This window comes from Mobula hypostoma, chromosome 13 (assembly GCF_963921235.1).
Source record: "Mobula hypostoma chromosome 13, sMobHyp1.1, whole genome shotgun sequence".
Lineage (NCBI taxonomy): Eukaryota > Metazoa > Chordata > Chondrichthyes > Myliobatiformes > Myliobatidae > Mobula > Mobula hypostoma.
The window spans coordinates 96,610,068-96,623,982 of NC_086109.1; the positions used below are offsets into that span (position 1 = coordinate 96,610,068).

At 50.2% G+C, this 13,915-nt stretch overlaps 1 protein-coding gene and 1 long non-coding RNA gene across 2 annotated transcripts in view; one reads left to right on the top strand and one right to left on the bottom strand.

Annotated features, from left to right (window-relative positions):
• LOC134355815 (uncharacterized) overlaps positions 1-5,755 on the top strand; it is a 67,442-nt gene extending 61,687 nt beyond the window's left edge. Inside the window, exon 5 of the long non-coding RNA XR_010020208.1 lies at positions 265-5,755. This is a non-coding gene — a long non-coding RNA (uncharacterized LOC134355815). The remainder of the gene's footprint in view (positions 1-264) is intronic.
• anpepb.1 (alanyl (membrane) aminopeptidase b, tandem duplicate 1) overlaps positions 1-13,635 on the bottom strand; it is a 68,804-nt gene extending 55,169 nt beyond the window's left edge. Inside the window, exon 1 of the mRNA XM_063066262.1 lies at positions 12,886-13,635. Coding sequence (XP_062922332.1) covers positions 12,886-13,514 — 629 coding nt within the window. The 5' untranslated portion in view covers positions 13,515-13,635. The remainder of the gene's footprint in view (positions 1-12,885) is intronic.
• Between the last annotated feature and the right edge of the window lie 280 nt (positions 13,636-13,915).

Here is a 13,915-nt window from a genome sequence, read left to right on the forward strand (position 1 = left end):
TTACTCGTTGAGTGTGTGGAATGGGCTGCCGGCAACGGTGGTGGAGGCGGATACGATAGGGTCTTTTAAGAGACTTTTGGATAGGTACATGGAGCTTAGAAAAATAGAGAGCTATGGGTAACCCTGGTAATTTCTAAGGTAGGGACATGTTCCGCACAACTTTGTGGGCCGAAGGGCCTGTATTGTGCTGTAGGTTTTCTATGTTTCTATGTTTCTATGCATGGTATGGAGACTTCAGACAATTCTCACCCCTCTTTACGTCAGTGTTTCAGATAAAGCAAAAAGCATTCCAACGTGCTGCACCACGGCTTGGTCTGGTAACTGAACTGCGGCAGACGGACAGGCTCAACACCGGGTAGTCAAATCTGCCCAAAGCAGCACGGCCACCAGCCTACCCACCACCAAGGACATAAATACAGAAAGGTGCCGGAGAAAGGCCAGTAACATCATGAAGGATCCCACCCACCCTGCTCATGGGCTGTTTGTCCCACTCCCATCAGGGAGGAGGCTCTGTAGCATCCACACCAGGACCAGCAGACTCAAAAACAGTTACTTTCCCCAAGCAGTAAGGCTGATCAACACCTCCACCCACACACCCTGAAACAACATCATTATTTCCTGTTGGAGTCTCCTCTGCCTAGTGTTACTTTATGGACAATCAATCTGATGTATTTACATTTACTTCTTGTTTATTATTGTCTATTATCTAGAGAAAGTAGAGGGCTATATGTAACCCTAGGTAATTTCTAAAGGAAGTACATGTTCGGCATAGTATTGTGGGCCGAAGGGCCTGTAATGTGCTGTATGTTTTCTATGTTTCTATTGCATTCTTTACCCAAGTGTTTCTTCTGTGCTTCACCGGATCCAGAGTAAGAGCTACCTTGTTCTCCTTTTCACTCCTACGCTGGAAATGACATTAAAGAATCTAGATGTGAGCCACAGCTGGTGTTGGGTTGCTGATTGTTACATGTACAGAGAAACAGAGAGGAGCTTCATCTGCCTGCTAGCCAGAGCAATCCTTATAAACAAGTACACTCAGTGACTTCTTTAGTAGGTACACCAGTAATAGCTGTTTGTTAATGAAAATACTGTATCTAATCAGCCAGTCACGTGGCAGCAACTCAGTGCATAAAAGCATACAGACATGGTCAAGAGGTTCAGTTGTTGTTCAGACGAAATATCAGAATGGGGTAAAACCGTGACTGAAGTGACTTTGACCATGGAATGATTGTTGGTGCCAGACAGGGTGGTTTGAGTATCTCAGAAACTGCTAATCTCCTGGGATTTTCATACACAACAGTCTAGAGTTTACAGAGAATGACGAGAAAAACAAAAAACAGCCAGTGAGTGGCTGTTCTGTGGGTGAAAATGTCTTGTTAATGAGGGAGATCAGAGGAGAACGGCCAGCCAGGTTCAAGCTGCTAAAGTGACAGTAACTCAAATAACCAGACATTACAACAGTGGCATGCAGAAGAGCATCTCTGAACACACAACACATCAAACCTTGAAGTGGATGGGCTACAGCAGCAGAAGATCATGAACATACACTCAGAGACCACTTTATGAGGTTCAGGAGGTAAGTAATGAAGAGGCCATGGAGTGCACGTTGAAGTAGTAGTGGAGGGAAAACAACAGAATACGTAATGCTAAAAACAGAACAATACGAGGGGCATACAGTCCATTTCTCCCACCCTGCCCCTGCATCGTCTCTGAGTCTGTGGGTGTGTCCATGAGTTCCCTCTCTTCACCCCTTATCACAGCCCAAACTCCAAACCTGCCTTGTTTCAGCACACAGCATGCTTGGACGTTCTTCACCATATCACTGATACAGCTCATGAAGAGCTGATCCCTGTGAAACCCCCGGCAAAGGTCACCAATCCCCAAAGCAGCTCTTAGTGTGCGTTGTTTCTGTCTGTTAACCAACATATCACTGTCTATGAAACTGTGCGTTGTAATCTTACCCAATAACCTTCTCTGGCCATCTTTTTGGGAAACTTCAAACATATCTGATCCATTGCTTCTCTAAGCCATTCAGATAGTAACATGGTTTAATTAATTTTTTTTTAAAAGATAAAGATTAGTTTTATTTGTCACATGTACATTGAAACATACAGTGAAATGCGGCCTCCTCTACTGTCACAATGAGGCCACACTCAGGTTGGAGGAACAACACCTCATATTTCTTCTGGGTAGCCTCCAACCTGATGGCATGAACATCAATTTCTCCAACTTCTGATAATGCCCCCCCCCGCCAACCTTTCACCATTCCCGTTTCCCTCTCTCACCTTATCTCCTTACCTGCTCATCACCTTCCTCTGGTGTTCTTCCTCCTCTTCCTCCATGGTCTTCTACCCTCTCCTGTCAGATTCCCCCTTCTCCAGCCCTGTATCCCTTTCACCAATCAACTTCCCAGCTCTTTACGTCACCCCTCCCCTCCTCCCTCCCGGTTTCACCCATCACCTACCTCATTGTTCTGCCTCCTTCCATCCCCTCACCTTCTTACTCGGACTCCTCGTCTTTTTCTCCAGTCCTGATGAAGGGTCTCAGCCTGAAATGTCAACTGTTTACTCTTTTCCATAGATGCTGCCTGGCCTGCTGAGTTCCCCCAGCATTTTGTGCGTCATTTGGATTTCCTGCGTCTGCAGATTTTCTCATCTCAGTGAAATGTGTCGTTTGGCCAACTACCAACACAGTCTGAGGATGTGCTGGGGGCAGCCCACAAGAGTCTCCATGCTTCCAGCACCAACGTAACATGTTCAGAACTTCTTAACCCTAACCCATACGTCTTTGGAATGTGGGAGGAAACCCACACGGTCATGGGGAGAACGCACAAACTCCTTACAGGTAATAATGGAACCTGGGTCACTGTCTCTGTAATAATATTACACTATCCACTCCGCGGCCGTATCACCCGAACCATACCAGCCCAGTACATCACAGTCAAAACTGTGTGCCCTAGTTTTATTGAATTAATTTCTCTGGCATCTTCTGTTTGGAAACCTTCCCTAAGCCATTCAGATAGTTATAAGCTCTACATGTTTGTCAGACATGACACCTGTTAAATTCATGCATTTCTGCCACTCACATTATCATGTCAAATACATATCTACCTCTGCCTCAGCTCTGATGCCCAGCTTCGCCCCGACTTGTGATCGCAGGCGAACTGCCAATTCGCTCTGCCATCTTTGTCTTCTTTTGCATATCAGGTGTTTGTCAGGTTTTGTTTATGTATAGTTTTTCATTAATTCTATTGTATTTCTTTATTTTCCTGTAAACACATGTAAGAACATGGGTCTCAGGACAGTGTATGGTGAGATTATGCACTTTGATTTTTAAAACTTTACTTTACAACTTTGACTTAAATCAGACGTCAGTGCAGTGCATCAGCAGGTGAACCAAGTACCTCAGGGAACCCCTCCCTGTCCAAACTTCTCAAACGTTGAAATTGAGTTTGCATCCACCACTTATGCTGGAAGCTCATTCCACACTCTTACGACTCTCTGAAGGAAGAAGTTTCTCCTCATGTTCCTCTTAAACTTCTCATCTTTCACCCTTAACCCATGACCTCTGGTTGCAGTCCCACTCAACCACAGTGGAAAAAGCCTGCTTGCATTTACCCTACCTATACCGCTTATAATTTTGTATATTTCTATCAAATGTCCTCTCAATCTTCTACATTCTAAAGAATACAGTTCTAACTTATTCAATCTATCCATATAACTCAGGTCCTCCAGACTCGGCAACATCCTTGCAAATTTTCTCTGTACTCTTTCAATCTTGTTTGCAGTTTCCTGTAGGTAGGTGACCAAAACTGCACACAATATTCCAAATTGGCCTCACCAACGTCTTATACAACTTCAACATAACATCCCATCTTCTGTCCATACACAGATGCGTCAAAATTTTTCTTTATGACCGTATCTGCCTGTGACGCCACCTTCAATGAATCATGGACCTGTGTTCCCAGATCCCTTTGTTCTACCCCACTCCCCAGTGCCCGACCGTTCACTGTGTAAGACTTGCCCTGGTTGCAAAATCTTTTGCACTTGACCTACCCAGGTTCAATGGCACCACTTCCTGTGAGGAGTTTGTACGTTACCCCCAAGGTCGTGTGGACTTCCTCCTGCCGCTCTGGTTTCCTCCTACATTCCAAGACATACGGGTTAGTAGGATAGTTGGTGACAGGGCTGTAACTGGGCGAGGCCGGAGGGTCCAGCAGCACCCAGGCGGGCAGAGGGGTGCATCAGGACAGAGAGTGGAGAAGAGATGGCCAGAAATGGAAGTCCTTTCAGAAGAGGAGATTTGCTCCACTTCAACTTTCTGTATTAGATTTTTTGGTGATACAGCACAGAGTTGTCCCTCTGGCCCTTTGAACTAAGCCACCCCAGCAAGCGCCCACAACCCCAATTTAACCCCAGCTGAACCATGGGACAATTTACAATGACCAATTAACCGACCCGGTACGCCTCTGGACTGGGGTGGGGGGGGGGGAGGCTGGAGCACCCAGAAACCCACGCATTCCATGGGGAGGGTGTACAGATGATGTTCGAATTGAGCTCTGAACTCCCAGCACCCTCAGCAGTAATAGTGTCTCACTAACCACCTCATTGCCATGGCTGCCAGACTTGCTGAGTTCCCCCAGCATCTTGCATGTTGCTCTGGATTTCCAGCATCTGCAGAATCTCAGTTACATGTTGAATTTTAAATACATTTACTGTTATCTACAATACTTGAGCCCCTGTGCGCGCCACCATTCCCAGAACATCCCCACCACGGAGGCATGCCCCTTCTCCAGGGACACGGGCACGGATGCAACCCAGGAGGAAGGGCAGCCAGTTGGCTCAGGAAGAGCCATCAACTGCCCTCCGCCTGGACCCATGCATGGCCAGTTTGCTCAAACTAGGGGATCGCCCAAACTGCCCTCATCCCTCCTCAGCGGGTGACCATTGATCAGGGAAGCGGGGCTGACCTGCAGCCAGAAGCTGAGGAGCAGCCACTTCAGAGACTCAAACAGGAGCTGCACCCTCTCACACTCCACAAGGGCAGGGTACTAGCTCCTCCTGACCACAGAAAGGACAGCTGGACTGGCTCAAAATCTGCCAATGTTCCCTATGCAACGCCCTCCTCCCCACTTCTCCTGCCTTCCAATCACTTGCTTGGTTTAACCACTCCTTTAAAATGCCAAAAAAGGCAAGACTCCTTGCCCCTTCCTATCACAATCATCTCCATTGCAGCTTGGCATCAAGTTTCATTTGATTCTATGGGATTCCATGAACAAGTTTCAGTAAAAGGTAACAGCACATAAGTGCCATCATAAAGATTTCACCTAAAGCTTTATCAAACTTGCATAGATGTGTAGTGGAGAGAATACTGACTGGCTATATCATATGGAAACAACAATTGCCTGGAATGGAAAATCCTACAAAAAGCAGTGGATACGGACTAGCCCTTCATGGGCAAAGCCCTCCCCACCACTGAGCACATTTACACAGAGTGCTGTAACAAGAAAAAAGCAGCAATCATCAAGGGCCCCAACCATTCAGACCATGTTCTGCTCTCATTACGACTATTGGGCATGAGGTACAGGAGTCTCAGATCCCACACCATCAGGATCAGGAACAGTTATTACCCCTCAAACATCAGGTCCCACACCACCAGGTTCAGGAACAGTTATTACCCTACAACCATCAGGTCCCACACCACCAGATTCAGGAACAGTTATTAGCCCGCAACCATCAGGTCCCACACCACCAGGTTCAGGAACAGTTATCACCCTTCAACCATCAGGTCCCACAACACCAGGTTCAAGAACAGTTATTACCCCACAACCATCAGGTCCCACACCACCAGGTTCAGGAACACTTATTACCCTACAACCATCAGGTCCCACACCACCAGGTTCAGGAACAGTTATTACCCCTCAACCATCAGGTCCCACACCACCAGGTTCAGGAACAGTTATTACATTACAACCATCAGGTCCCACACCACCAGGTTCAGGAACAGTTAATACCCTACGACCATCAGGTCCCACACCACCAGGTTCAGGAACAGTTATTACCCCTCAACTATCAGGTCCCACACGACCAGGTTCAGGAACAGTTATTACCCTACGATCATCAGGTCCCACACCACCAGGTTCAGGAACAGTTATTACCCCTCAACCATCAGGTCCCACACCACCAGGTTCAGGAACAGTTATTACCCTACGATCATCAGGTCCCACACCACCAGGTTCAGGAACAGTTATTACACCTCAACCATCAGGTCCCACACCACCAGGTTCAGGAACAGTTATTACCCCTCAACCATCAGGTCCCACACCACCAGGTTCAGGAACAGTTATTACCCCTCAACCATCAGGTCCCACACCACCAGGTTCAGGAACAGTTATTACCCCTCAACCATCAGGTCCCACACCACCAGGTTCAGGAACAGTTATTACCCCTCAACCATCAGGTCCCACACCACCAGGTTCAGGAACAGTTATTACCCTACAACCATCAGGTCCCACACCACCAGGTTCAGGAACAGTTATTACCCTACAACCACAGGTCCCACACCACCAGGTTCAGGAACAGTTATAACCCCTCAACCATCAGGTCCCACACCACCAGGTTCAGGAACAGTTATTACCCCTCAACCATCAGGTCCAACACCACCAGGTTCAGGAACAGTTATTACCCCACAACCATCAGGTCCCACACCACCAGGTTCAGGAACAGTTATAACCCCTCAACCATCAGGTCCCACACCACCAGGTTCAGGAACACTTATTACCCCTCAACCATCAGGTCCCACACCACCAGGTTCAGGAACAGTTATTACCCCTCAACCATCAGGTCCTACACCAACAGGTTCAGAAACAGTTATTACCCCTCAGCCATCAGGTCCCACACCAGCAGTTTCAGGAACAGTTATTACCCCTCAACCATCAGGTCCCACACCACCAGGTTCAGGAACAGTTATTACCCTCAACCATCAGGTCACACGCCACCAGGTTCAGGAACAGTTATTACCCCTCAACCATCAGGTCCCACACCACCAGGTTCAGGGACAGTTATTACCCTCAACCATCAGGTCCCACACCACCAGGTTCAGGAACAGTTATTACCCTACAACCATCAGGTCCCACACCACCAGGTTCAGGAACAGTTGTTACCCCTCAACAATCAGCTCCCACACCGCCAGGTTCAGGAACAGTTATTACCCTTCAACCATCAGGTCGCACACCACCAGGTTCAGGAACAGTTATTACCCCTCAATCATCAGGTCCCACACCACCAGGTTCAGGAACAGTTATTACCCCTCAACCATCGGGTCCCACACCACCAGGTTCAGGGACAGTTATTACCCTCAACCATCAGGTCCCACAACACCAGGTTCAGGAACAGTTATTACCCTACAACCATCAGGTCCCACACCACCAGGTTCAGGAACAGTTATTACCCCTCAACCATCAGGTCCCACACCACCAGGTTCAGGAACAGTTATTACCCCACAACCATCAGGTCCCACACCACCAGTTTCAGGAACAGTTATTGCCCCTCAACCATCAGGTCCTACACCAACAGGTTCAGAAACAGTTATTACCCCTCAGCCATCAGGTCCCACACCAGCAGTTTCAGGAACAGTTATTACCCCTCAAACATCAGGTCCCACACCACCAGGTTCAGGAACAGTTATTACCCTCAACCATCAGGTCACACGCCACCAGGTTCAGGAACAGTTATTACCCCACAACCATCAGGTCCCACACCACCAGTTTCAGGAACAGTTATTACCCCTCAACCATCAGGTCCCACACCACCAGGTTCAGGGACAGTTATTACCCTCAACCATCAGGTCCCACACCACCAGGTTCAGGAACAGTTATTACCCTACAACCATCAGGTCCCACACCACCAGGTTCAGGAACAGTTATTACCCCTCAACCATCAGGTCCCACACCACCAGGTTCAGGAACAGTTATTACCCCTCAACCATCAGGTCCCACTCCACCAGTTTCAGGAACAGTTATTACCCCTCAACCATCAGCTCCCACACCACCAGGTTCAGGAACAGTTATTACCCCTCAACCATCAGGTCCCACACCACCAGGTTCAGGGACAGTTATTACCCTCAACCATCAGGTCCCACACCACCAGGTCCAGGAACAGTTATTACCCTACAACCATCAGGTCCCACACCACCAGGTTCAGGAACAGTTATTACACCTCAACCATCAGGTCCCACACCACCAGGTTCAGGAACAGTTATTACCCCTCAACCATCAGGTCCCACACCTCCAGGTTCAGGAACAGTTATTACCCCTCAACCATCAGGTCCCACACCACCAGGTTCAGGAACAGTTATTACCCCTCAACCATCAGGTCCCACACTACCAGGTTCAGGGACAGTTATTACCCCTGAAATATCAGGTCCCCCATCACCAGGTTCAGGAACAGTTATTACCCCTCAACCATCAGGTCCCACACCACCAGGTTCAGGAACAGTTATTACCCTACAACCATCAGGTCCCACACCACCAGGTTCAGGAACAGTTAATACCCCTCAACCATCAGGTCCCGCACGACCAGGTTCAGGAACAGTTATTACCCCTCAAATATCAGGTCCCACACCACCAGGTTCAGGAACAGTTATTACCCTACAACCATCAGGTCCCCCACCACCAGGTTCAGGAACAGTTATTACCCCTCAACCATCAGGTCCCACACCACCAGGTTCAGGAACAGTTATTACCCCTCAACTATCAGGTCCCACACCACCAGGTTCAGGAACAGTTATTACCCCTCAACCATCAGGTCCCACACCACCAGGTTCAGGAACAGTTATTACCCCTCAACCATCAGGTCCCACATCACCAGGTTCAGGGACAGTTATTACCCCTCAAATATCAGGTCCCACACCACCAGGTTCAGGAACAGTTATTACCCCTCAACCATCAGGTCCCACACCACCAGGTTCAGGAACAGTTATTACCCCTCAACCATCAGGTCCCACATCACCAGGTTCAGGGACAGTTATTACCCCTCAAATATCAGGTCCCACACCACCAGGTTCAGGAACAGTTATTACCCCTCAACCATCAGGTCCCACACCACCAGGTTCAGGAACAGTTATTATCCTCAACCATCAGGTCCCACACCACCAGGTTCAGGAACAGTTGTTACCCCAGAACCATCAGGTCCCACACCACCAGGTTCAGGAACAGTTATTACCCTCAACCATCAGGTCCCACGCCACCAGGTTCAGAAACAGTTATTACCCCACAACCATCAGGTCCCACACCACCAGGTTCAGGGACAGTTATTACCCCTCAACAATCAGGTCCCACACCACCAGGTTCAAGGACAGTTATTACTCTACAACCATCAGGTCCCACACCACCAAGTTCAGGAACAGTTATTACCCTACAACCATCAGGTCCCACACCACCAGGTTCAGGAACAGTTATTACCCCTCAATCATCAGGTCCCACACCACCAGGTCAGGATCAATTATTACCCCTCAACCATCAGGTCCCACACCATCAGGTTCAGGAACAGTTATTACCCTCAACCATGAGGTCCCACACCACCAGGTTCAGGAACAGTTATTACCCCTCAACCATCAGGTCCCACACCACCAGGTTCAGGAACAGTTATTAACCCTCAACCATCAGGTCCCACACCACCAGGTTCAGGAACAGTTATTACTCTCAACCATCAGGTCCCACACCACCAGGTTCAGGAACAGTTATTACTCCTCAACCATCAGGTCCCACACCACCAGGTTCAGGAACAGTTATTACCCTCAACCATCAGGTCCCACACCACCAGGTTCAGGAACAGTTATTACCCCACAACCATCAGGTCCCACACCACCAGGTTCAGGGACAGTTATTACCCCTCAACCATCAGGTCCCAGACTACCAGGTTCAGGGACAGTTATTACCCCTCAACCATCAGGTCCCACACCACCAGGTTCAGGGACAGTGTGGAGAACTTCACTCACCACAGCTCACACTCACTCTCAAGGACTGTACAATTGCAGTTCTCAGTACTTTCTGTCTGCACAGGTTGTCTTATTTTGCACATTGGTTGTTTATCAGTCTTTATTTAAGTGAAGTTGTTCAAAATTATGTTATATTTCCTTATTTTCCTGTAAACACCCACAGGAAAATGAATCTCAGGGTAGTCCGTGACGACATCTATCACTTCTATGATAAATTTACTTTGAACTTTATACAAGCAAGTGGCACTGTCGTTAAATATTTCATGGTGGATTTGGCGCAGACTTTACTCACGGAACAAACGCTGCCTCCAGCTACTGAGACACATCTTGGACTGATACTTCGGTGGAAGACACATGTGCATATAAATGCACAAACGCAAACTCTGTGTCCAGGCTCACTGCCAGTGTGATCTCGGCATCTCGGCTCGCTGCTGACTGCAGTCTTTCTATGCCATCAGTTAAACCTGCCAGACGCTCAGTTGCGAGCCCACTCTGTGACCGACTAATGTGGTAATTAATCCCTGGGCAACACAGCCCGCCACTCACTCTGTAATCCTGGAACTGCTACCTAAGGAGTTCTAAAAGAAACTTTGCCCTCCACCCAGGGACTCGATTCCCAGAGGAAACATTTAGAAAAGTTATTCGCTATACAAGTTATGTGGCCCGGATCTGGGCCGTACCCTCCAAATATCCGACCTGCCTCTCGGTTTTTTTGCATTATCTTACTTTCCCTTTTCTATTTTCTATTTATGATTTATAATTTAATTTTTTAATATTTACTATCGATTTGTACTCCAGGGCGCGCGAAGCGCAGAATCAAATATCGCTGTGATGATTGTACGCTCTAGAATCAATTGTTTGGCGACAATAAAGTATAAACTGTAGGTAATTGTAAACTTAACCCCAGTTTCAGGATCTCCCATTCAGGGACAATGTAAATAAGAGTGCTGAGTGGCGTTGGTAAATACCAGAGACAGGAATAAAACAGACCTGCACCACAGATTTGCTCAGCAAATGTTGCTGAGACCAAAGAGGCATGATTTGTAAACAGCGTCCCCGTACGTGTTCATCACGTTCCAGGAGGGGCGTTCACCCCTCCGTCAGCAAACACTACCTACAACTGGCGGCCGAGGCATTCCCGTGCGTTTCACAACTGCACCTCGCTCCAGTCAAAGCTAAACTGCGCCTTTTATTCTTCACAGCAGCCTCACCAGTGTAAATAAATAAATATACTTTTTTAAAACCCTCCCTCGAGGCTCACTTTACCCATTTCTCTCCTGAACTCTCAGTGACCAGTACTATTGGAGAGATCCCCACTTTCTCCTAAACCAAACTCTTACTTCGTCACGACCCGACCCGCCGCTGGAACTCGAACCTACAATTAACTATCTCCTGCGGACAACAGCCGGGTAGACATTGTTGGCTGATCCCGTCTCAGGAACCACAACATCCCGTCCCCGACCCCACGCCCCGTCACTGCGGGGTTCGACAATTCCAAAGACTCGCTCCTCCGTACGCATCATTCCCATTATTGGTCCCAGTCGTGGAAAACCGCTCAGATTCAGGCCCTTTGCCCGACCAGTTAGTCCGGAATAGGTCCAGGCCCTTCTCCTCCCTGTCCCGATCCAAATGATACTATTGTACCTACTTCCTCGGCCCACCCACCACCTTCTGTGTGAAAAACGTTGTCCCTCAGGTTCCCTTTCCCTTCTCACTTTAAAAGTTACCCCCCTCCCCCCACCAGTTTGGGCTTTGAACTCCCCTGCCCTGGGAAAAGACAGTTGCCGTCTCCTTATTATAATTTTAAACATAACAATATGTCCGCCCCTCATTCTCCCCTGTTCCAGCCTATCCAACCTTCCTGTTACTCAGGCTCCATTCTCCTAAATCCCGTCTGCACTCTTTCCAGTTTAACCACATCTTTCCTATAACATGGTGAGTAAAACTGTACACAGTTCAAGTAGATCTACATCCCATCTCCTGTACTCAGTGCCCTGACTGATGAAAGCCTGTGACAAACATCTTTTTCACCACCTTTCTATCTGTGATGCTGCTTTCAATGAACTATGTGGTTTCCTAAATCCCTCTGTTCCCCAACACTCCCTAGGGCCCCACCATTCACAGTACAAGCCCACTCTCCCAGTCTCCTTAACGCAAACACGAGGAAATCTGCAGATGCTGGAAATTCAAGCACCACACATCAAAGTTGCTGGTGAACGCAGCAGGCCAGGCAGCATCATTAGGAAAAGGTACAGTCGACGTTTCGGGCCGATACCCTTCACTGACGAAGGGTCACGGCCCGAAATGTCGACTGTACCTCTTTCTAGAGATGCTGCCTGGCCTGCTGCGTTCACCAGCAACTTTGATGTGTGTCGCTCCTAGTCTCCTGTTCGGCTCCTGGTCCCCCAGACAGCAGGACTGAGTTCTGTTCGTGTAATTATGCTCGTAGTATAACCGCGGGGTTTGAAAACGCCACTCGGTCCGGGCCGCCCGTGGGGTGACGGTGCGAGGCAGACGCACCCAACGGCGGTTCTGTCCTCTCACCCCCCATCACCTCCTGCTGGATCTCAGAGCCACCCAGACTGAACTTTCCTTCACAGCCAACCGAAGAACCGACTCTCCCATCCTCACGGCGACCGATTAAGCAGTTCGCTGCGTCTGATCGGCCGGGTCGAACCCCGGCGGCCGGACTCTGCTCGCAGGGACTCCAGTGTTCGGCTGCCGCTTCTGCCAGTGCGCGGGGCTCAGCTCCCATTCGGGTGCCCGGATTCCAGTCCCACCAGGCTCCCTGCGCTGGGTGCCTAATCCACCCCCCCCACCCCCCCACACACACACCGTTTCTCGCACTCCGCTCCCGCCCCCGCCCGCTTCCCCGAGCCCGGTACCAACCTGATCTCGTTCCCGAGCTCGTACTGACTCCGGTAGAAACCGCGGAGGTCGTCATCAAGTCGTCCGGTGAATTTGGTGTGGAGGAAGTAGTTGGCGCCGGGCTTGAGCCGGTCGACGAGCCGGACGACCAGATACTGGGTGTTGTTCTGCAACCAGCTGTCGTTCACGGCGACCGACTTCCCAGCCGCATCCTGTACCCAGGCCAGCTGCCCCGACGACCTGCTCAGATCCAGCCGGTCGGAATGGATGAGGATCAGGTTGGTGGCGTTGACACAGCGGAACAACACCGACGAGTTGCCGGTGAAGATGTACAAGTCGTTGGTGCCGGGCTCGGGTCGCAGCCGCGGCCACAGGCTCACCTCGTAGTGGAGCGGGAGCAGGTCGGTTGGCAGGCGGAGCCGCTGCCAGGGCTGAGGTGGGGACGCCGGGGTGGTGGGACCGCCCGGCGCCGGGGTGCTGGGACCGCCTGGCGCCGGGGTGCTGAGGCCGCCTGCCCCGTTATCAGAAGGCTGGCTAGCTCGCTCCTGCGCCAGGACGACGGCAAGCGCGATGATGGTGGCCGCCGCCCCGGCCGCCAGGACGCCCGCCACGGCCGCCAGAGTGCGGCTGATGTAGAATCCTTGGCCCATGTCTCCCGCACCCAGCTTCCCGCCCGCACTGCGTTCCGGGCGCTGCTGGGCTCCGGCATTTAACGGCAGGGGGCTGAGCCCCGCCGCGTCCGGGAACAGCGGAGCCGCACCCGGGCGATCCCCATGCGGTCCCGGGCGTGTAGATTCACAGAGTGTCCCGCCCCTGCGATCCTCCTCCCCCCGGATCTGGACTCGGTCACTGGATCCCGGTCCCGCTGGAGGTGGCACTCCCTCCCCTCAGCCCCAGGTCTCGGGTCACCGACAGCTCCGGCAGTTGATCCCCGTTGCCCCACTGAAAGAGCGGAGCGATAACACTCACCCCCACCCCGTCCAGAAATAGCCCAGAAACAGGCCGTTCTGCCCAACCGATCGATACTGTCCTGTTGCCTAACATCGTTCCA